Source organism: Sapajus apella, unplaced genomic scaffold, assembly GCF_009761245.1.
Source record: "Sapajus apella isolate SASKATOON/1434 unplaced genomic scaffold, GSC_monkey_1.0 scaffold45, whole genome shotgun sequence".
In the NCBI taxonomy this organism is placed as follows: domain Eukaryota; kingdom Metazoa; phylum Chordata; class Mammalia; order Primates; family Cebidae; genus Sapajus; species Sapajus apella.
Genome location: NW_022436985.1, coordinates 16,796,525 through 16,822,285, shown reverse-complemented (window position 1 = coordinate 16,822,285; position 25,761 = coordinate 16,796,525). Strand labels below are relative to the sequence as shown.

Here is a 25,761-nt window from a genome sequence, read left to right as displayed (position 1 = left end):
ATTTATTGTTCTAAACCTAGAATATCTTTGGTTGAAATTTAGCTGCTGCGGTCTCCCTCTGATTACTTTCTACTTAAACCATTGCTTGATGGTGGGTGGCATCCATCCTAAATACACTTTCTGCTAACCCCTTTTCTCCTCCCTGAATGCTATGTAGTTGGTGTGCCAAAACCGTAAGTTTGGAGTGCTTGTAAGTTTTTTGTGATGTAGAAGGGTTTATGTAAAGATAGGTTTTATCTTTCCTTTTTCCAAAGGTAATTTACAAAATATATTAATGACAAAGAAGTTCAGCTTCATAAAAACACACCGTTTGAGGGAAGACAGAAGGATATGAAATTAGCATTTATTTTGATTTTGGTTTAAGTTGTCTCTGGCTACTATATGATAGAGAAGAATATTTTACATGAAGTTTTCTTCTATTTTGATCTTTTAAGATACTTACGATCATCACTGTCTCATGATTCCCATAGTCACTTAATCTTACTTTTCTTAACCAAACACCGTTATGTTCTCACTCATAGGCTGGTGTTGAACAATGAGAACACGTGGACTCAGGGAGAGGAGCATCACACACTGGGGGCAGTTGGGGAGCAGTTAGGGGAGTGACAGTGGGGGGAGGGATAACATGGGGAGAAATGCTAGATATAATATGCACCTATGCAACAACCCTGCACATGTACCCCTAAAATAAAATTTTTTTAAAAAAGCTTACTTTTCATAATGACAAATGTAATCTCTTTAGGAAAAACAATTAAAGCACACGTTTTTAGGAAACTATCACTATTTAGACATATACCTACAAAAATATCACATTTTAGTGAGTATTTGTCACCTTTAAAAAACACACATACTTCATAGGTTTAAAAAGATAATTGAGGTAATCCAGTCCCACAAGTGAATATTTTCCTGCAATGAGGAAGAGGAGATTCTTTCCTCCTATCGCCAAAATACTTTTTAAATAAGTAATTATAATATTGAAATGTTTCTGAAGTATAAGGCTAAAATATAAGGTTTTGGCAAAGATAGTATATTATTAACTGTTTAATGATCATTCCAATAGGAGCCATTCCTTCAAAATTTATAGAACCAGCAGGAAAACATCATTTGTGATGAGTTTGATACTAAAGGACTATAAAAACTATTAAAACATAGTTACCTTGAATTGCCTGGCACCTAGAAACTAGGCTTGAAATTTAGTACTTAGATAATCTGATGCTTTCATTTAAAGGACAATAGTACATCTGGGGAAGAGGAGCTGGATGTGCAGCTGCTTTGAATTACACAACTCTCTGAATACATGACAGCCTTTAATGAAGTTTTCACTGTAACAAGCAAGACAGCTTTACAATCTGTGACATTTAAAAAATCATAATGCCATGAATTCTTGATTATTCATGCTAATGGAAAGGAGAAAGGAAATGAATTACATAAAAAATAATTTAAATTTAACTTTGTAGTACAGCCAGAAACACTTAAAGAGACCAAGAGACCATGGGGGTCAATGAAAAAAAAATCTCCTAAGCAAACAATTCACTCAAGGAATATTTGTACATTAGAAATACATACATACTTCAGAATGAATTAGAAGGGTTACATACGTTTTTACCTAAGTAGTGGAAGTTCATAAGCACTTGATTGAATGAGTTCAGATTTTTCTAAAAATCAAATAGAGACATGAATATCTAATCTGCTTTTAAGCATTTTTACATTATATAATTTTATATTTGGAAGACACATTTAAGAAAACAACTCCCTCCTTTAATGGAAGCAGAAATAAGTACCGTGATGTATTTGCCAGACAATTTTTCAAACATACTGAGCTCATCTCAAAACCTGTTATTTTTAATAGCCAAATCTAATTTTCTGGGATAAATTTTCACAAAAAGAGGTCTTTGTGAGTTGTTGACAGGTGTTATATAAAATTGGGTCCCATGGTCAAATTTTGGACGATGTGATCAATTTTCTTTGCTGTGGGATCCTTCAAGGCCTTTAAATGCTAATGAGTCCCCATAAAAGGGGAATACTTTCTCCTGGAGAAAGCATTTCAGAGAAATGTCCTTCTAAGATGGCTAGTTGGGAAAACAGTGATTCAACTGAACACAGTCTCATTTCTCATTTTCCATGCAGTACCTACCTCACTATGTTTACTTTTATTATTGCTTTTTGGACTTGCGTTCAATTGGCATTGTACCATCTTCCTGCTTTTATGTTATAAACTTCTCTGAATGTAATTTTAGAGTTCTTCTGTCATTAAATTTTTTCCCCTGTATCTTTATGAGTTCTCCTTCATTGTTTTCTTCTATAAGATTAATATGCATTGTTTCACACAGGTATTATGATTTAAAAAGAAAAGGTAGTTTATTTGTGGAAAAACTCACTAATAATCATACATATCACTTTGTTAATGTTTTATCGCCATTACTATCTTGATGAAAGACACATTTATTCAAGATATCAATCAAATCCCTTATGTTATAAATCCCCAGTATTTGTTACATTTAATAGGCATAATAAAAAAAATTTTACCTATCAAAAAATCTCATGAAAATGCTTGAGCAACTTGTTATATATTTTCTATTGGCTAGTCAGGACTTTTGTGCTTTGATAACAGAACTTCTTTTCCCAAATTTTGATGATTCTCCCATATGCTCAGTTTATATATCCTAATAATCAGTTAGTGTCTTAATGCCTTCATTTTGGTGGCAGTAGTGAAAAGACATTTGGCATCACAAATAATCTTAAGTTGGACTTTTGTATGCCGTGTTTCAATTGAGGTAATTTTTATGATTATGTTATAAATCCATGAAAATAGAACATGTAATAAAAATGTTGAGTTTTTATTAATCAAGTAACACAAATATATAAGGATTATATATACTTTTTAGAGTAGTAAAAGATGAAATGTAACCAAAAGGCTTTCATATATGGAATATATTTTACAGCCAATAAAATTACTATTTACATTTTAGCAGTGGTTATATCTTAGCGTAATGACATATACAGCAGTACTCCTGGATAACACACATTTTGAGAAATGATATTTTAAAGTCATGGATTTCTCTTTGTTTGTCTAAAACACAAGCATGTAGATCATAGAGTCAAATGACCATGGGGCTTTTATTGACTCTTTTAATGATCTATCATGGCAATAGAACCATGGTAAACGTAGTACCTTGGTTGTATTAGGGCATACCATGAATATAAGTGTGTGTACGAAATGATCTCACTGTATTACTAGCTTCAGTTAGTTCTTCTTACTTTGCTAAGGTACTGTTAAATATTTCTTTTTACAAAATAATTACTTCTAATAAATTTAAAAGTACAATGTTCTTTGTTCAGCCCCCTCATTTTACAGTTAAAGCTACTGTCCAACACACTTTTATTTGCTTTTCTTTCAAAAACTTTTGCTTTAATTGCATGAAATTAAAGACTGTTTAAGGGTAATTGCTGCACTTAGTGTGAGTTAAGTGAAATGACTTTCAAGTAGAGAAAGGATTACTAGTGTTTTGTTTTTTCTATTATCTAATGCTAAGAGTTAGGAGATCTAACTTCTATTGCTGGCTGAACTGCTAATAAGTAAAGTCATCCAACATTATTATTCTCAATTTTTTCATCTATCAAATGGGTTAAATTATACCTACTGTGCCTGTCTCCCAGGAAGAAGGTGAAACTCAATTGAGAAAGTGAATGTAAAGATGCTGTAAAACTTTAGAATCCTATATAAATTAGGTATTCTAATGTTTTTAATATTTTGAGATTGTTTCCCTCTAACTTTCCACGATGTCTTAAACATATCTGAAATGTTGATAATGTGTACTTGTTTGTAGCACAGAAAATATTTGGGTGATGATGTAAAAACAGTTGGTTATCGTCTGTGCAATCTATGATATCCGAAACCTATATTAAACAATATACTATTTTCCATCCTGACCATGGTGGCTGAGTGGTGCAGGGTTATACCTTTTTATAGAGATTTGTTGAAGTTAGTTGTTTTCAAGGTATAGTTCATGGACTAGCAGCATCGATTCTATTTAGAACCTTATAGAAATTCTCCAGCCCATACCAGACCCTCTGAATCAAACTCTGCAGGTAGAGTTCAGAAATTTGTGTTTTAAAAAGCCATCCACAAGATTCTGATCCATATTTGAGAAACACTGCTCTAAGCTTCTGTCCCTAGAATTTTGAGTATTTTATGTCAAAATTAGCCTCTTCAAATCTAGAATTGATTATCATGTTATTCCTCATCTCATCTGGCTCTTTTAGTGGGCCTATCCATAGACAAATTGTTTACTGACTTATATAATGATAAATCTTTTTAAATGTATACCTTAAATGGTATATTACTGTCTTTATGATGGTTTTTGCCAAAAAGAAGTCTTCAAAGTAAGTCAATCACTGCTTACCCTTCTCTTATAGCTGCAGAGAGTTTGTGATGTAATAAATTTGCTAGAAGAGTAGGGTCCTACAAAGCAAATCCCTGGGGAGTATGGAGGCGGTCTCATTTCATCGGTGTTCTGAGGACCTAGCACAGTTTGCCATATAGCTGATACTCACTAAATACTTCAGTTCAGTTGAATTAGATGTTCAGGAGAAAAGATGAAATGGTTAAAAAGCTATCAGCCAGGCAAATATACTTTAAAAATAAACTTGCCTTGAAGGAATTTCTTATGGGGCATTTTACCACTTATATTTATTCATCAAATGGCAATACTACTTCATATACAATGATTATAATAATTCTTTTTCTAATGAACTGAAAAGAAATGTCATATGGTATTTGTACCCAAGAAGGGCTCTTCCTGACTTTGGGAACTTGAAATTACTTGAAAGTTTTTACACTTTGGTGTTAAGTAGGAAACACTTTTAAATCTGTGAAGTTTACAGTGTTGTTCATTCAACACCCTTAACAAACCCCTTTGGGATTTAAGTGCTCCAGGCTGCGTGAAGTACTAGGAATTCAAAGATTTATAGAACATAGGTCTGCCCTCTGAGCGCTCACAGTCTAGGATTGCCTTTGGGCAGAGGCTAAGAGTAGATAAACTGATTAATGAACATTTTAGTATTCGAGAAAAACATACATCATATCATCTTTGGCTGTTTTTACTTTGGACATAGAGAATGGTTCTTTTGAGATCCCACAAAGCACAGCCATTTGACTGGACTGTGCAGGAGAAACAAAATTCTGTGACTTCATGTTCTCTGCAGAAATTCTCCCTTTGCCTGTGCCTGAAAGTTGAAGGCAGCACAGGGACACTGCAATCTTGACTAAGTAATCTGCAGCAAATATTCGGCCAGTGACAGAGGGGATGTGTCCCTGTCCTAGGCACCCCTGGCACTTCTAGCAGCTGTACTTTGTTTGAAGAAAGAAGTTGGGGCAGGGGGAGGTTGGGGAGGTGGCTGTTCTTAGTTACATATTTTCTGTATGACTAAAATGTTTTCCCTGCTTCCTGAGGATTTAGCTAATCATCAAGATTTCATCTAGTCTATTTGTTTTAAAATCAGACTTTACATAGAAAGCTTTCCATTGTATGTCCTAATTCCCTTTGAAAACGTTCTGTGTGGGCCAGCACAAAGGTGAACTTTCCCAACTCCCTGGACACAGCCTCAGCTAGTCCTGGAGAGGCACTGAAGTGTTGCAACAGCATGGCCGGCCCTAAGTCCCTAAATCAGAGCCCAACTTCCTGAAATGAGTCCTGGGCTTCATCCGGTGCAAGTGCTTTGTTTTTAGATAAAAACAGAAGTAAATCTTCTACCTTTATTTAATAATCAAGCTCCTTTTAAAAAGCCTACCCAGCCTCCTCTCCAAAGTCAATTGCTAGCTAGCTGGCTAACTCCTATGTTTGCATTTCTCTAATAAGTAAGTTGAACTAAATTTGCTCACTGATTTTTAAAAAAGCATTTACTGAGTACTGCTTTAGGGTCAAGCCCTGTGTTACAGGAGGCTGAAGAGTCTGATATAATACAGAGCCTTGTCTTTAAGGAACCTATGGCCTTAAGAAGGAGCAACGGTGTAATGCAATGTTAATAAAGGCAGGGTCCTAGCCAAAGAAGTGGGTTGTCGTGACAAATTTGCATCCAGGAGTGGTATCTCTGCCTTGCCTTAAAAAACAAATCTGGGTTATCAATGAGAAAAAGGGTGGGTAGAGACATTGCAGAGAGAAGCAGCAACAGGTGCAAAGTCCCAACAAGTGTGTACAAGAGAGTTTGGCTTGTTCAGAAACTCACCTGACTTCTAACCTCCTTTTCAGTTCTCAGGTGTTAAAACTCTAGAAAATTCAAAATATAAGATTACAATGCCACCGGTAAACCCTAACTAGACTGCAGTAGATATATTCCATGTGCCAGTCCCAGCAAACAGTAAGAAAATAGCACCACCTATTGGTAGTCACATTTGACATTAAAATATATCTTTGGGGGAAAGCTAGAAAACAAAGCCGGTTATAGATACTTGCAAGGGATGAGAGATTCTCTCATTCGTCTTTCACACTCTGCCCTACCATAAAAACATCCTCCCGAATAGTCATGACTTATCTCCAGTTGCTCCACTCTCACAGATGGCTCTCACTAAGTAAAACAGTTTGAAAGTCATGACCTCTATTGGCTTGGATTTGGCCACCATTTAACTATCACTTTTAGACTTCATTCTCATCTTTGACACTGGAAAGAAAAACTTGATCTCTCCACAGTCCCTCAAATATTTGAAAATAATTCTTATGTCATTGCTAAACTTTCTTTTTCTCCCCCCAGTCCATGTTTTTTTATTTATTTAATTCAAATTCGAAAGATCATTTCCAGACCCCTCAACATTTAGGTTAGTTTCCAAGTTTCTCTCTTCTGCATTAATAAACTGGTTAGAATGAGAGCACCCAAAATTAGGCATGCAACTCCAGATATATTTAGATGATCAGTGTAGCATACAATTAATATTTTCTAGTACCAGATACTATCCACAGCCTAAAAATGCATAAGTCCTTTTTTGTAACCTGATAAAATCCACCCTTATTTATTGTATCATTATTATATCAGTTTGCTCTTATTAGTCAGGAAGTACATTCAGGTTTTGTATTCAATCATTCCCAATAGATAAGCATCTAAAGATTTCAGGATATTTTTTGTATCATTATTTTATCAGTTTGCTCTGATTCATCAGGAAGAACACTTCAGGTTTTGGATTCAATCATTTCCAATAGGTAAGTATCTGAATATTTCAGGAGAATAGAAAAGGTGAATATTAAGGGACTTTTTATTCACTGATATTCAAACATAGATATTTGTGTGTATAGATAAAGTTGTGCTACAACTCATAAGGAAGAGAGAGACAATACAAATCTTTAGTTCATAAATATGGAAAGATACTTCAAAAGTTAATATAAAATTTAAAAAATAAGGAGCATGAAAGTAATCAAATAGATATTATTATGTGCTGGTATTTGCAGGAAGGTGTTTACCTCATTCTTATTTACTTCTCTATATTCATTCACTTGACCCCATGCTGCTCTCTTATTACTATTTGTTTGCCCATTGTAAATGCTCTGTAACTATATGTTGAGGTGCTTTGGAGAGAAGATTATTAATTTACACAAAATAAAATGTTTTAGGATCAGAGAAGACAAAAATAAAGTATTGTTAGAAAAGTCAAAGTCAATGAATGCTTCATGAAATGGCTGACAATTCTAGGCTATTGTTTTGTTTCCTGGATTTTTGTGTGTGTGTGTGTGTGTTGTTTTTTTTTTTAACTAAGGAGGAAGAGGATCTAGAATAGGCAGAGATCCCTAGCCTAGGTGGAAATAGCAAGAGCAAACACATCAAGTGTTGGGCATAACATAATGCCTTTGGTTAGGCTTCAAATTGGCCATGCCTTTGTTCAGCTTGGATGGCTTAGACATTTGCTAGAACTTCGTTCTGTAGAACTGCTAGAACTTCAATAACTAGGCTAATTATTAGTATTTTTCTATTTTCTATTTAAAACATCAGCAACATTTCTTTTGCAAAAACTTCCAGATATACAGCACTACATACTGCTAGAATGTGTTCTTTCCATTCCCTCACCAAAATTTCCTTCTTCCTTCATCTTTAAAAGTCTGATCAAAGCATAATTCTTACCTGTGTGTTTCTTTGCTTCTACCTAAGGAAAGTTAATGGCTCCCAAAATTCTGTTCCAAGCATAGTTAACATCTTCTGTAGCTTGTATTACCATCATGGCATAGCTACCTGCATGATGCTCATTAATCCTTTCCCCAACCACAGTGTGAGCTGGAATATCCATTTGTGCAGCCCTGTGATCCAGCCCAGGATCCAGCACATATTCAATTCATGTTTGTAAATTAAAACATTTGTTTTGCCTTGGTCTCTGTTCTCTGCTGGTTTTGGTGTGTTTCTGTGTGTAATACACAAATAATGCAATTGAAGCTATGTATATAAATAATTTTTATGCCAAAAGGCACTGTTGCTAAGATACCATGTTCTATGAAACAGCAATTTGTTGGTCTCAGACTTTTGATTACAGATTGAAATGATTAGCTACAGTTTGTGGAAAAATTAAAAGGTAATCACCAAAATGATCTTTATCTAATATGTCCTTCATAAATAAAGAATATTACATTTCAAGAAGTTAATATTTTGTCCAATTTACTGTTTGGTTTGCATATTCATGTTTAGCAGAATTTGAATTCTTTAATGCATTCGGGAAAATATATCTTTTTTTCTTTCCATTTTGACTACAAAACTAGTGATTATTCTAGACCATGACCATCCAATAGAGATTTAATGAGAGCCACAAATGTGAGCCACATATGCAATTTAAAAATTTTAGTAGCCACATATAAAAGTGTGAAAAGCAATAAGTGAGACTAATTTTAATAATATATTTAATTCAATGTAGTTGAATAAAGTTTTTAACACATGCTGGCCAAATATAAAATGATATTTATATTCATTTTTATACTAAGTCTTCAAAATTCAGTGTGTATTTTACACTTACAGCACATCTCAATTTGAACGTAAGTGGCTACATACTATCATAGTGGACTCCACTGTTCTAGTTAGCTAACATCTACTGAATATTTTCTATGTGTTTTATGTGTTTTACCTCAATTAATCCTCACAACAACTCTGTAGTTGGTAGTACTGGACCCACTTTATAGATGAGCACACCAAAACTTAAAGAGCTTAGGTATTTGCATGAGGGCAGCTATTGGGTGTAGTGGAACTGTGACTGGTCCAATGGGTTTTGACTTCAAAATAAAGCACTGATTTAAAATGAAAGCCATTGGAAGAGGCAGTATGACAGATTCTGAGACTTTTACAAGATGTTGTAGATTGGGCACAGACGTAAAGACTAATTAATAGCAGGTCACAAGGTGACTAGAAGGAAACATGTTTGAAAGAAGAAAATATTTTGAAGCAAAATGTAGGGAAAGGGGCAGGACTGGTTTATCCATATCCCTCGGAGTTCATTTATTCTGCGCCACCATGTTTGTTTGGCAACCACTGGATTGCCACATAACTAGAACAGAGTGGCTTCTCTTCCTTCCACTTTAAACTTCTATCTGCTCTGGTGACTGGTATGAATTAAGGCTCAAGTCTCTGAACAGTCCTGATGCCATGGCTTTGTTATAAAGGTCTGTAAAATATCACACTGGTATCGTGGATTATACAAATGTGCACCAATGGCAGCTTCCTCCTTTTCCTTCACACAATGTTAAAAACGAATAAAATATGTTTCCCATTGCACTTCTCTTGTGCTTGGGGACTCAATGAATTCATTTTAAGTTTCCACATCTTTATAAAAATGTTTTGTTTTTACTGAAACATGTTTTTGATCAAGAACATAATTTCACGATGGCGTGTGTGTTTCTGAAACAAATATGTATATGGAACAAGTGCATGGAGAAGGACTTAGGCCCTGGTGACTGATCCCAGAGCTGGAGATTCCTGAGTACTAACCTCAGTCATGCGGATTTCATTTTATGAGCTTAAGGGAAGGAATCAGACTTGGCCCTTATTAATTAATCTCTCGTTCTCTTCTATTCTTTCATTTCTGGATTCGAAGAATTGGAAGTATGAGTGAACAATTTTAATCATTTATGTGAAGCTATATAGAAATTTAACTCTTAAATTTATGGAATGTCATAAACTTCAAACAAGCTCCACAACAGCATTCTTTTTTCTTTTTTGACATTTTTGCAGTATGCCTTATTTTTTCAGATGTATTATTTGAATATTGAGAGGCACTGGATCCTACCCACCCAATGCTTACCATGCATAGTACATTATTATTCTTATTATTACTATTTTTGAGACGGGGTCTCACTCTGTCACCCAGGCTGGAGTGCAGTGGCAGGATCTCAGCCCATCCCACCCTCCACCTCCCAGACTCAAGCAATTCTCCAGCCTCTGCCTCCTGAGCAGCTGAGATTACAGGCATACACCACTACTGCCTGGATAATTTTCTGTATTTTTAGTAGAGACAGGATTTCACCATGTTGGCCAGATTGGTCTCAAACTCCTGACGTCAAATGGTCCACCTGCGTCAGGCTCCCAGCGTGCTGGCATAACAGGTGTGAGCCATTGCACCTACATTTTTTGAAGGAGGTAGAAGAAGACATAATCCCTGTAAGACTGTTAATACCAGGACTAATAACAATAGTTATTTATATTTAAGAAACACTTCATAGACACTTTATGGACTGCTTTACACATTTCTCATTTAATTCTGATAACATGAGAGGTAGATATTGTCTCATTTTGTGAATGAGAACATTATCTTGTGTAATGTGTGGTTAATAAGTGGCTGAGCGAGTACTCCAATCAAGGTGAGTGTAATTCGAAACCCTGAGTTTGTAACCCATAAGTTATATGTGCCTCATACAAAAAGCTATTATAATACTTTACCAAATTTGTAGGAGTAAGTCTTGGTAGTCTTCTGTAACTCTGAGTTTTCACCCCTTTAAGTTTCTTCTGTGTTACAATTTCCACACATTTATGGTGCTTCAGTAAAGGAAAAAGCAAATTAATTAAAATGGCTGATTCTTGTTAATCTTTTTCTGTCTTTAAAAATTATTCCTGTTTATTACTTTCTTTTTATTCCACTTTCAGGAACCCTCAAAAACAAGAGATTGCATATTGTTTTGCTTTGTTTTAATTGAGGTGAAATTCACATAGTATAAAATTAACTAATTTTAAGTAAACAATATAATGACAGTTAATACCCTCACAATGTTGTGCTATCGTAAAGTCTATATAGTTCCAAAATATTTCCACAATTTTAAAGTAAAACTCTGTAACCATTAAGGAGTTTCTTTTCATTAGCCCCTCCCTTTAGCTTCCAGCAAACTACAATCTGAGATTGTCTCTATGGATTTTACTATTCTGGATATTTTATATAGTTGGAATCAAACAATATGTGACCTTCCATGTCTGGCTTTCATTTAGCATAATTTTTTCAAGGTTCATCTACATTATAGCATGTGTCAGTACTTCATTTTTTTCATGGCAGAATCATATTTGATAGTATGGCTGTACCACAATTCATTTATCCATTCATCCATTGGTAGTCATTTGATCTGTTCTAACTTCTGGCTATTGTGACTAGTGCTACTATAACCGTGTAATTATTTGAATGCCTGTTTCAATTGTTTGGGGTGTATATATAGGAGAGCAATTGCAGAATTATAATAATTCTATGTTTAACTTTTTGAGGAACTGCCAAACAGTATTTCATAGCAGGTGAACCATTTTACATTCCCACCAGCAATTTGAGAGTGCTCCAATTTCTCCACATTCTCAGTAACCTTCTGGGTTTTTTTGTTTATTTGTTTGTTATAGTCAAGTAGTACTTCACTGTGATTTTGTGTTTCCCTGATGACCAGTGATGTTGAGCATCTTTTCATGTGTTTTTTGGCCATTTGTATATCTTCTTTGAAGAAATGTTTATTCAAGGAATTTTCCCATTTTTATTTGGTTTATTGGTCTGTTTATTGTTCAATTGTAACTGTTATATATACATTATGGATACTAGATTTATCAAATGTATGGTTTGCAAATATTTTCTCTTATTATGTAGGTTGCATTTTCACTTTTTGATAATGTCCTTTGATACACAAAAGTTTTTAATTTTAATGAAGCCCAGTTTATTTTATAAATTTTCCTATTTTATTGATGTATCTACTTTTTCTTTTATTGCTTACACTTTTGGTGTCATAAATAAGAAGCCATTGCCAAATTCAAAGTCACGAAGATTAACCCCTAGGTTTCTTTTCAAAAATTTTATGGGTTTAGTTTTTATATTTAGGTTTCTGATTCATTTTGATTTAATTGTCATATAGTAAGGTAAGGGTCTTGTTTAGTCCTGTTTACTCTCTCTCTCTCTCTCTCTCTCTCTTTTTTTTGCCTTCCTAGAAACTCTTGAAAGCAAAGGACTGCATATTTTCAATCTGACGTCGCTAACCGAGTCTGAAAACATTTTGTCTGCCACACTATATTTCTATATTGGAGAGCTAGAAAACATCAGCCTGAGTTGTCCAGTGTCTGGAGGATGCTCCCATCATGCTCAGAGGAAACATATTCAGATCGATCTTTCCGCATGGGTCCTCGAATTCAACAGAAACCAAAGTCAACTCCTTGGCCATCTGTCAGTGGATATGGGCAAATCTCATCGAGATATCATGTCCTGGCTGTCTAAAGATATCACTCAACTCCTGAGGAAGGCCAAAGAAAATGAGTATTTCCTCATAGGATTTAACATTACCTCCAAGGGACACCAGCTGCCAAAGAGGATGTTACCTTTTCCAGAGCCTTATATCTTGGTATATGCCAATGATGCTGCCATTTCTGAGCCAGAAAGTGTGGTATCAAGCTTACAGGGACATCGGGATTTTCCCACTGGATCTGTTCCCAAGTGGGATAGCCACATCAGAGTTGCCCTTTCCATTGAACGGAGGAAGAAGCGCTCTACTGGGGTCTTGCTGCCTCTGCAGAACAATGAACTTCCTGGGGCAGAATACCAGTATAAAATGGACGAGGTGTGGGAGGACAGAAAGCCTTACAAGACCCTTCAGACTCAGGCTCCTGAAAAGAGTAAGAACAAAAAGAAACAGAGAAAGGGACCTCATCAGAAGAGCCAGACACTCCAGTTTGATGAGCAGACCCTTAAAAAGGCAAGGAGAAAGCAATGGATTGAACCTCGGAATTGTGCCAGGAGATACCTTAAAGTAGACTTTGCAGATATTGGCTGGAGCGAATGGATTATCTCCCCCAAGTCCTTTGATGCCTATTATTGCTCTGGAGCATGCCAGTTCCCCATGCCAAAGGTACCCATTGTTCTCTGTCCTGTACTTCCTTCCTATTTCCATAGGTAGAAAGACACGTTGACTAAGTTGAGTGTATGTATAGGGGGTTTGTGTAAGTGTGTGTGTTTCCATTTGCAAAATCCATCTGGACCATTATTTAATGCATTCTAAAGTATCATAGATAATATGGTTATGCTTTCTTTAATGGTTGTTAAAGTAATGTGAAGTCAGTATTGGTATAAAGAAAAATACGAGAAAAAAAGTATGTGTAAAACATCCTTTTGTGTTGCTTCTCAACATGGTGCATATTCAGTCACATAGTTATGTGTGAACCTACACCTGTCCACGTAAGTAAGTCCCAGATGGTAGAAGGCTGATCTCTGAGGAGTATTCAAAGAATAAGTGAATGTCATGGGAGCACAGAGAAGAGCTAATGGGATTGATGCCCTAATGCAGAACATTTTTTAAATACCCTCTTTTGAGATGAGTTCTTCCCACAGAGGTCAGGATCAGGACTGAGTCAGGTAAACTGGCCTTGTGAAATCCACCACATCCTTAATTCATTTGCTTCACTGATAAACATCAAAAAAAGAAAGCAAAATAGGATATGATGACTCTGTAAACTTTTTCCAAGACTAATTTCAACCTGTCAGAGCTTACCTGTGTCTCTTCCAAAATCCTTAAGGTCTGTACTTTAGCATATCAGTTCTCAGTCTCCTGACAAATACATTTGCAGAAGTATCCCCAATCCCTACCTCCAACTTGCACAGCAAGTTCAAGTGACCGTTCTCTTTGAATTTAAGTTTAAATAGTACACTCTATGGTAAAATATAGTAATGCTCTTTAGGCTTCATTTAAGCTTATTGGTTCACTTCCATTCTCAGCTTGTAGAAGTTTATATCTCTGTTATTTTTTTTTTTAAAGTAGCTTAAGGAACAGAATTCAGAGGAAGAATAATTTTTTTTTCAAAATTTGAAATTAGTCAATTTTTGCTATTGTATGATGATGAAGAAAAAATCCTTTGTCTTAACAAGTGATCAACTTCTGCTTATACATCTCTAAAATAGCATTTTCATGTTCTAGCCACATGTAATACTTGGCTATAATCATTGGGATGCCAAGCATAACACACACATAAATGCAAAGGCCGTTAGTCTGGCATAGTGGCATGCACCTGTACTTCCAGATACTCTAGAGGCTAAGGCAGGGTGATCTTTTGAGTCTAAGATTTGGAGTGAGCTCTGATTGCACCATTGTCCTCCAGCCTGGGTGACAGAGGGAGACAGTGAAACCCTGTCTCTGAAGAGAATAAAAAAGAAAAAAAAGCAAAGGGCTCACTGCACAAGGCTGGGTTAGCCTTTTCAGGGCCACAAACTTGATTGAAATTTTATTTTCTTATTATCATACTTTTCTAAAACTCTTTCTTTCTCAAGAATTTTTGATCATTTTATGTTTCATAAACCCAAGCAGAAAGTATGAATTCTATACACTTGAAATTATATAAAGAGCCTTGTCTTGTCTAAATATTCATAAAGGATATTTTACTGAACAAACAAAGCTTGTTCAACTGAGATAATATTTAAAGACACGCACAACAAAGATGGCAAATGTAACAAGCAGTGATGAGTCTTTAGTTTACCGTGTGGCTTGCCTTGTGGCATTGAGAGGCAAGAATGGTTTCAAAATCTGTCTTTAAACCCAGGAAAACTGACTTCAATTGGGTCTTGAAGTTTTCTAAATAATCTCTCTCATTTATAAATGGTAACATGTTCTGGGTAGCCTGGGGAAGGAGTTTTTCTCTTTTCCCTGAATATAATTTTCAGAACTCAGGAAGCCATGACAAAGCAGAGATACTCTGTTGACTTGCTTTTGAACCCTAGCTCTGGAGAATTGGTTTGGTATCCACCCCTCCACAATTACTTCCAATTTGTCCATCTCATCTGTTGGTTCTACTTGCTTTTACTGTTCAGAAACCTGCTGTTGCTTCAGAAGAGCTTTGTCATGGTTCTTAATGATCTAAAGAATAATAATTTAAGAACTGATGAGGAATAAGGCAAAAATAGCAGAAATAAATTTAAGTAGAGAAATATGTTAGTGCAGGAAAATAATTAAATGTACATGCTTGGTCATAGCAGGGCCTCTTAAACTTTAATGTGCTGGCAAACTGCCCTGGATTTAGTTAATATGTAGGTTTGGATCCAGTGGTTATAGGAGTAGAGCCTAAGATTCGGCATATCTAACAAGTTCCTAGGTGATACAAATGCCGCTGATCCACAAATTGCACTTTGATTACCAAAATTGAAAGTCAAATCCTTTTAGCTTGACTCTTGATTCCACCGCTTACCTGCTGTGACTCTTTGGAGAAGTTATTCAGACTCTCTACCAGTTACTTTTACAGTTTGAAATGGGTCATATGGTAAATAATAAAAATAATAGTTTCTATATAACAAAAACAGTGGGAAAATGAGACAGTAGAGCACCTTGCACATAGTAGGTTCTCAATAAACACGTATTATTGACATTATTATTCATGGCCATTTCTGAGACTAAAGAGAAAGAAAAGCAAATGTAGGACTTTGAAAAAGACTGAGTAGGAAATAAGATCAAGAGAATAAAATTTGTAAGGTGGGAAAATGTTTTCTAAATGTCTCTAGTCCCTTTTCAAACATCACAAAGCTGACAATAGGTTTCTCCCTGTGGGTTCAACAGTCCATGAGCTCTTCCAAGGAAGTTTCTCTGGAGAGTAAGAGAATCAGGAGAGCATAGTTGCAGCAACTGAACTCCTCATAATATTTGTCAAAACTTGGAATGGCATCAGAACTCCAGGGAGACATAACAGGGATAAGTGTGGAGTTTTCTCTCTGAGCTTCAGATTTCCTTTTGCGAAGTTGAGAGTGGAAGTTTGGCTGTTACATAGAGTTCTCAATCTCTCAACACCTTGTGTGGATCTGCTTAACTTTTAAAGCTTTCTAGTGGTTCCCTTTAAGTCTTCCAGGCTTTGTGTCTTTCAAGTGGTACAGTGACCAAAAAAGATGAGAAACATGAAGCCAAATGAAGCTGCTACATTAGGGGTAATTAATGCATCCCTGTTATCAGTACAGTGTCCAATACGGCAACCAGAGTGAACTATGTAAATAAAAATATATTCTAAACAACAGAGGAGAATAAAGGCTGCTGGTCACATCAGTATAAAACGTGGAATAATTGAGGTGCCAAAGACTTTTCAGACTTTAGATATGCTTTTTGACCCAGAGAAAGTTCTCCCAGGCTAGACTGCTTTGTTGGCCCTCCTTTCTTTTGGCCTCCTGAACCAAAGACTGTTCTATATGGCGGGGCTTTTCGTCTGCAAAAGTTGACAACCTGTTCTGTAATTCAGAACAGCTGTGTTCTTTCTGCCTTTCCCAAATTCCAGGCTTTGCCCTTTCACTGATTCCAATTAGATAGTTTCTGGGCTATCACACCCATGTGGGCTGGGCTAGAAGAATTGTGGAGTAAACCTCCATGGCCCAGGTCAGGAATGAAGGCTCTTAGCTGATGACATGCTCTCCCCTGCTAATGCATTTGTAATCAAATTCAACTTGAGGACATCATACACAGCTTGGCAGGTGCAGGCCTGACCATTGTAGATTTCATTCACAGACACAGCAGTTTGGATTTTTTTTATTTCTAGCCCTTACAGCCAATCTGTTCTCCCAGAGAGAGATTCTTGGAATTCTGCCATAAGATGAAAAATACCCATACAGTTAAAGCCAAGTTCTATACCTTTGCCTCTCCTCATCACCTTAGAAAATATGGAAAACAGAAATTTTAAATGAAAATGATTGAGCTGTTGTCGCTGACAGAGATCCAAAAGAACCAACAATAAGGATTAGAGGAATGAAGTGGTTGGTTTTTTTGTTTTTTGTTGTTTTTTTTTTTTTCGGTGAGCAATTGTGCAAAAGCTAGAAATAGCAAAAGCATAGAATTAGGCAGCAAAGAATCTAAACACTTTGAAACAAGTATTCCATATAAAGAAGAAATTCACATTTAATGAGTTAAAAGTGATATACTCTCAATTTCTTGAGTCTTCCAATTCTAATCTCTGGTCATAAAAATGAACCCTAAAAACACTAAATCTTGATGTGCTGAGTTACCTAAGCAAAAAGTTACCTAACTGCTGTTGAAGTCGTTTTCACCCTCATTAGAAAGAGCAACTGGTAAGGAAAGTAGTACATATATGCATTAGTAATTGATATATTTCTTAATTTTGTAACTTGTTTAGTAAGGAATCATGAGAAACATGATCTGAACTCAGAAACAAATGAAGATCTGTACTGGCAATATGCTTTACACCAGCAAATTACTGCATGGAGTTTTTGTGCATGATGTAATTGTTTCTGGTAATGGCAGGTTGATCAGAGGATTTCATATTGAGAAACAAACAAACAAACAAACAAACAAAAACAGGGGAAACTCCCTAGCAATCTGCTAGGTTCCTGATAAGATACACCAATGCAGAATGAGGGGCTTCTATCTGAATTTCAGTGAGTCCACTAAAGACTACTCATATACTCATAGTTTCTGAATCTATCATTTGTTCGTTGGAGCTTAAAAATAAAAGACAGGAATTTTCCTAGGAAACACCCATGAATATTTTCCATATCTACACCAGGTCATTTACACAGAAACTTGTATTTTTGTTGATAGGAATTATTTCCACAGAAACGGATAAAATGGAGGATATGCTGTTTCTTTTCAGTATTTCATCCATTTAACAAGTAATTATTTTGTGCTTGGATTATACTAGGCACACAGGAACAGGAATGCACAGCAGTATTTACCACCCAAGGTCTCATCTAATTAAGTTAATCCACTTTGTATAAAATTCAAATATTACAGAAGTCATTAAACATTAAAGTAACAGAATAATTTTGGAAAATACGGGTTAAGAATCACTTTTGCTTTCATAAACAGAATAAACAAGCTATTTGGATGATTGACTCATAAAAATAACTTCAAATCAGTAAAGAAAAGTGGATGGCTGCAAAAATTTTCTTTAGAAATTACCAATAGCAAAAACAAGCAATGGCTATTGATATTTGTTGCACAATACTGATTACCGTTTGTGTAAGTTACACAGATAGTATTGTTGATGCAGGGCATACAATATGCAAAATAAAGCAGTATGGGCTTTCTTTCCTTCAGGAAGGAATAACTTGCTTTGCACTTAACTAAAGCTAATTAATTAAAAGTTAACCAGCATATACTGAAAATCTCTAGGAAAAAACGAGTAAGAACAGTTGCCCATCATTAAGACTAATTACTTAGTTCCTTATGCCTAATCACAATAAAGTTGAAGTCTGATATATGGATTTTATTTCACTGAAATTAAAAGATGGGATGAGATAAATGAGATTTGCCTTTTTTTTTTTAAAACAGTATGCCTGCTTTCTATATTATTTGTTTCTCCCTTGGTTTGTATATACCCCTAACTTTTTAACTTGTTTCAGTTTCCCATGCTGGGAGTTTTAGGAGTTTGAAATTAAAATACCAATTCACTGCGGCGGGTGTTCCTCTGAGTCATGAAAAACATGGCTCAAAGTTCCAAAATTAAAAAGTAAAAGTTTTGGTCGAAATCCTACCACTGAATTGGTCTCTGGCAAGTTACCAAATTTCTGTTTCTCGATGTGTTTAAAACAAAACTATTTTCACCTGCCTAAAAGAGGCATCGGGAAAAACTGGTGTTGCACAGTGTGGCATCTCTTAGGAAGTCCTTCTTACCACTCTGGCAATACCTAACATTCTGGGCTTGCAAAAATGACTGTCCCTTTAGTACTTTTAGCTAGAGTAGAGCTGTATGGGTTCTCTAAATAAAACCACATGCTTCACATGGATGTTAGTGGTCCCATTTGGCTTTTTCTCAGGGAAGAGATTCTTACCCAGACTTCTTTGGTGAAAGGTCTGGCATCCATAGAATAACTTTAGGCCCTGGTAATGCCCAGAGGTAATCCCCAGAGTACATGGCTCACTTTAGAACACACCACCACCATGTTTAATTCTAAACCAGTGGAGTAACAGTGACCCCCAGTGGCCAGTGGTGTGGTCTTGCTACCCCCAGTTTGTGCTTCTAAAGAGAGTTGAATAATTACGTAGCGGAATAGTCACCATACAATTCATCTTGGCAACTCTTAAATAAATAAATATCCCTCTGACCTGCTTGGTTTTATTTTAACAATGCTTAAATATCACTATAGCAGTGGCAATAATGTATCTCTGTTAAGAAGAGTGCTCGTTAGGGTTATGATTAATATAGGGTCAAAAACAAATCATTTTTGTTGCAGTCCTGTTATTGAAAACACTGTAGAATGTATTAATTCCATGTTTGGGGACTAAATTGTTTGTAATTAAATGGTTCTTGCTGAGATAACTGGGTATAAATCCTCTATCACTTACAAGCTATATGACCCTAGATATGGCATTTATGCTTTTTGTAACTTTGTAAAATGTAAGAAATGTTAGTTTTGTTGTAAGAATTAGAGACACTATATATAACATGCCTGGAAAGCAGCAGGCACGTAATAAATAATAACCATTTTGGTAGTGTGGTAGAGGAGATTGGCCTGAATGTATAATGATGCCACAGGTTTAATTAAATTGTTGAAACAGATTCATTAAATAAGTATTTTATGTAATGAGGACTGAGGAGTAGAAAACCAGTTCCACCTAACACATGTGTTCTTCTTTCATTTCTTTTTCTAGTCTTTGAAGCCATCAAATCATGCGACAATCCAGAGTATAGTGAGAGCTGTGGGGGTCGTTCCTGGGATTCCTGAGCCTTGCTGTGTACCAGAAAAGATGTCCTCACTCAGTATTTTATTCTTTGATGAAAACAAGAATGTAGTGCTTAAAGTATATCCTAACATGACAGTAGAGTCTTGCGCTTGCAGATAACTGCAAGCAATGGCATATAAGTCATTTGAATGCATAATTCAATCATTAGTTTATTTTTATGGACTTCTTCTTCTTCTTCTTTTTGCACTGCCAATGCATTTTGTTTCAAAAGATTATTTCTATAGTCAGATGGGAATGAGCAAATAGATTGAAGATTTCCCCCAAGCAGAAGGACTGTATTTGCTTCTGAATGTAACTTAAAACAAAATTTTAGTAAATATGGACATCTATTTCTCTTTTTGTAATCAAACACATAAACTTATCAGACTGTTTTTGGAACTGTTAGAGAACACACTGGTTTATTTTTGTAATGGCCTTTGAAAATAGAATGGAAAAACAGCAATAGCCTGTCATTTATCTCTACTCATTTAATGACTAAAGGGAAATAGAGAGTAATTTCATGTTTCGAATTAGGCTTATTGCCTTAAATTCCTGAGAAAGTGCTAAATAATCAACTCTGATGTTTATCTTAAGTTGTTGAGACTTTTGTTTACCCTTGTTTTTCCCCCACATGTCATTGTGTAAGTGTAATGGAAAGTGTGTGCTGAGCGTTAGTGTATATGTATGTGTGTACATGTGCCAGGTGCCTGTGCCCTCTGTAGGATGGTTTGCTTAATATGGTTTTATAATTCAGTTTACACAGAATTCTTTATATTTTTAAATTTTATGTTTTGGCAAACACCATTCAGTTATGAGAATGTTGCCAAATATGATAGAATAATCCAAGAGCATATACAGAGAGTTACCACTTGACCCAGCTATCAATTGCAAATACAGTTGTTTTCATTTCATTTCCTACCAGAAAAAGAAATCAGCAACCCAGTTTTAGAAAACACAAGCGTAATTCCTCTTCTGTACTTCTTTTACACAAATGATTTTGTTTATTCTAATTTGAATTTTAAAATCCTTCCTAAAGCCATTAACTTTTTAATTCTCTTTATATGCCTTTACTTCCTATGAAGTTATTGATAGATGTCAAGGTCCAAAAACTGATGGAATATTGAAGATCTTTTTAAATGATCAATTTAACCATAATCATATATTGAGTATCTTTCTTCAGTCACATCTAAGTCAGGCACTTTTTCACATAGATCGGGACTTTAGCTCAGTCTTAAAATCTATACTGTAGCAAAGCTCACTAAACACTATTCACCAGGTATGGGAATCAAATATAGACATTTGTTTATCTTTGTTTTCCATTTTTATGTGTCACATATATGTGTCCTCTTATACTTTTACTCTTGAACATTATTTCAAAAACCTTCTTCTCACTGTATTTGTTTTGTGTGTCGGAAATGTTTTCAGGCCACAGATCATTGTTACTGCTAATCTGTGGTTAAATCTCATTTCAGTTCAGTCTTACCTGATAGTTAGAAACATCTCAGCCATTTCAGAGGCTATGCAGTATCAGAAGACATGGAGTTTGTTCTGTCTCTGCTTGTAGCTAATTATGGTGGTTCAGTCATTTAATAAATATGTTTTGAGCATCTATTTTGTGAAAGGCACTGTGTTTCCTGTGTGTCTTTAGGGTCCTCACTGGTAAAATGAATAGGCTGGCCATGAGCTGGAAGGGTTAAGTTTATAATTCCAGCTATTTCATATCAGTTTTCCTTGAAGGAATGATAGTGCAGATATAAAAACACTGTAAGTCCCTCTTTTAATAAACTAAAAGCGAGAACATCCTGTACTTCACTGTTCATAAACTAGTATGGCATTCACTTTGGTTTAAGTGGTGTTTTATTAAAATCCCATTAAAAGAACCCATGAAAAGAAGCTCTTTGATGCCTTCAGGTACACACATGTTGGTGTGGTGTGTGTTAATTCTGTGAGTGAGACACATCAGTTTTCAAAGAAATGAGTGAAGTTCTGGTGCCTAAGTTACTACACTTTCTTCTAGTTCACTTTTTGTTACTGTAGCATAAAATTAAAGATTCAAAGTGAGATGGAGGACATAATTACTTTTTAATACATGCTCTCAAACATTTGAAAATAAAGGTATATGATAGAAGTGGGCCAGAGTGTGACTACAATTCTGATCATACTGTCTTTCAATAAGAAAACTTTTGCATTGGTAAATTTGGTGAAATTCTAAATTTAGTATTTTTCTAGAGATGTATCAACCAAAACTTCTGGCAATTCCCAGTATCACTTCTTATCTTCTTATATCCAAGTATCTGTTTGTTACCTTTCTTAATTTGAACCAATGTGTACTTATTACAGATAGCACCCCACAATGGCCAAACACCCACTCTATAATAAAATTTACAAGTACCAACTAATAATGATTATATTTTAAGTAGCAATTGATATAAAATTACAGCACAATGAAAAAAACTTGGTAATCTGTTAGCAATGGAAATAGGTTTTAACTAGTAGTTTTTCTGGGTGCTTTGTAACTATCATTTTACAAAGATAAAATTCCTCCTGAATTGAGGACGTATTATGGTATAAATTGGAAAAGTTTTATTTCCAAAGGATAAAGCAAGATCACCTTTCAGTAGTAGAGACTGAAGTAAATGTATTAATATTTTAATCAATACAAATTTACTAAGAATAGTTAGAAAATTGAGTAAGTGCCTGATTTACAATTTGTTAGGTACTCATTTCTGTATAATTCCTACATAGACATTTAGAAATCTCCTGATATTAAATTATTAAATTGGGATTCATGAGAAGAGAAGCTACAATTATAAACGCAGTTTGCTAAATCATGCATAATACTCTCTCTCTCTCTCTCTTCCCCCACAAGTAATCCCTCTATCCCTATTTCCAGATGCAGCTCATACACACACACACACACACACACACACACACACAGTCAGTTACTGAAAAAAATAATTCTTCTTTTTTAAACTTTTTAATATGGAATGTCGCTCTTATAGCCCAGGCTGGAGTGCAGTAGCACGATCTTAGCTCACTGTAACCTCTGCCTCCCGGGTTCAAGCGATTATCCTGCCTCAGCCTTCCAAATAGCTGGGACTGCAGGAGCCCACCAATGCGCCTGGCTACTTTTTGTATTTAATAAAAAGAATTCTTTTTGTTCAATTAACTGTTCTCTTTAATTCAAATTAGGGGACTGCCAATGTCAATAGAATATTTTTTAAATACTCTCTTGTAACCTGTGTAAATGATATACAATTTACAGGATTTGGGGTTGTGGAATTTAAACTGGAAGATTGGATTCCTCATATCTCAGGACTACAATATTCCAGATAAATTTTTACATTCCCTTTGCTATATATTAACTAATGATCATTTATATGTTAAGATTTTTTACTTTAATATTTTTAATTAGAACTCTTATTGCCCATCTAATATTTTCATAAGCAATCAAATGTAACACTGTTAACAGTATGATTTATTAAAAATGATTATATAATTACATTATTCAGTTAGTCTTTCGGCTTTCACTTTTCTCTGTGCTAACAAGTAACTAATGTCTGGGCATTGACTTCTTACTGAATCAAAGTTGGGTTAAGAAATAGCTATGCACACCTGATGTGTAAAATTAAAGAAGAGATTAAATAAGAAATCTTGGATATGTCTGACTTTTCTGTATAGATCTTTTTTGCCCCCGAGTTGTTTTTTAATGTAGTTTATAAGTGATAAAATAATCCTTATTTTCTAAAAACCAGTCCTTCTCTTCAGCTTTCCACACTAGTTTCTGTAAATGTTTTCGTTGAGAATTTAATACTTGTACAGTCAATGGCAATTTTAAATATATATATTATATATGTATATGGAAAAAGTGTAAAGATGCTTTTAATTTATTTAATGACTATTGCCTTCCTATAATGATAATAATTTTCATCCTTAATTATGATTATAATTTTAGTTAAAAAATCCTTTTTGCTACAGTTTTTAGATGCAAAATACAGTTTGGTTCTTTAGGCAAATCCACTTAAAGGATATATTGCAGTGAAACTGTGAAGAATGCTTCACTATCAATGTATAAGCTTTGTTGAATTTGTATCATTTTCTTTCAGTATGAAAAGCTATTCATTATACAGTATAAAAATAAAAATTGCTTCACTGACCATTTCCCTATTCATTTTTACTTATTGGGAAAGACTGTATTTCCAGATACAAGTGTGCTGCATTTGAAAAGAGATAATAAAGCTTACGCATAGAGTTGAACATTTTCAAATGGTATTCTAAATGGAGCATCATAACTTACTATTAACATAACATGATTAACATTCTAAAATAATATTGAAATACATACATCAGGAAAAATATATTTTTCAAACTTGAGAAACTCAACTTAAATTGTTTCATATTTTCCTTTCTTTTTAAACCAAACACTCCGTGTTTTATAGTTGGAGATTTTTTCTCTCTGGATGTCTGACTCACTATTTTGACAATAACTTTATTTCATCTATCATTTTTACCCTATCCTCTTTTAGGATGATAAGTATCTAAATTTAATTAACCTTATCATTGAGATCTATTTTAGCCATTTTTGTTTAGGCCATAGTTTTTTCTTTAAGGAAAAAAAATGACCTGATATAAAGAAATAAAATATGCTTTTATATTATTTGTATTATTTTAAGCCATCTCTGGAACACTGTGTGTGATGTCTGAAACTACAAGGAAATTTTAAAGATCATCTTGAACAAGTTCCTTAACTTCTCAGTGCCTCGGTTATCTCGCTTATAAAATGGGCCAATAAATTTTCTGCTTCATAGGGTTGTTACAAGGTTTAATGAGATAATACTTGTAAATGAGTTAACCAAGTGTCTGTCTGAAACAGAATAAAGACTTGGTAAATATAAACTGTTATTATTTTTACTATTACCTAATCTAGTCTTTCCATTTTCCAAGTGAAGAAATGCAGACATGCTATGCTATAAGTCTTCCACCACTGTTTTTTCTTAACCAGTGGGATGGAAGTTGAGCATCTTTTAGAGGAAAATGAGAATTGGGGTAAAAGTGACTTTCCTAATGTATCTTGTGATATGATCTACCTCATCTCTTTTTAAATTAAAATAACATAAATTATGAAATTTAAGCAAACACTATATATAGTATTCATTTTAGGTAGTTTTATTTTATTTTCATTTAGTAGTAACATAGTAATTCATATTCTTTTCATTTTTTGGTATGAATTTCCCTGTCTTGTGTCTATATGTATTTTCTCTAGGGTTGTCAGAGGATTTGGAAAGAAAATCCATCTTTGATTTGCCTCACGTCCAAGGCCATAGTTGTTTAGGTATTTGAGATACTTCTTATAGAGAATGAGAACTCTATTCTCCAAGACAACTTGAAGCTGCTCTGTTGATAATTAACAAGGTCAGAATACCTGAGAAGCATTTCTTTTTACCCTCCCTGCTCAATGTTGTCAATTTTTCTTGGTGACAACTTGGTTTTAGTTTATTCCTCATTTCTTTTTGGTTCATCAAAACACTGCCTTGAGGGCATTAAAAAATCCAGTCCCAGAAAAAGTAGGAGGTGTTTTCTTCCCCTGTTCCCTTGATTCCAGTCCCATATTCAGACACACACACACACACACACACACACACACACACACACACACACACAC

The 25,761-nt window shown here is 34.9% G+C and overlaps 1 protein-coding gene across 1 annotated transcript in view; it reads left to right on the top strand.

The window, feature by feature from the left end:
• Positions 1–24,261, top strand: part of BMP3 (bone morphogenetic protein 3) — a 28,250-nt gene extending 3,989 nt beyond the window's left edge. Inside the window, exons 2-3 of the mRNA XM_032239811.1 lie at positions 12,400–13,310; positions 20,028–24,261. Coding sequence (XP_032095702.1) covers positions 12,400–13,310; positions 20,028–20,219 — 1,103 coding nt within the window. The 3' untranslated portion in view covers positions 20,220–24,261. The remainder of the gene's footprint in view (positions 1–12,399; positions 13,311–20,027) is intronic.
• The last annotated feature ends 1,500 nt before the right edge of the window (positions 24,262–25,761 follow it).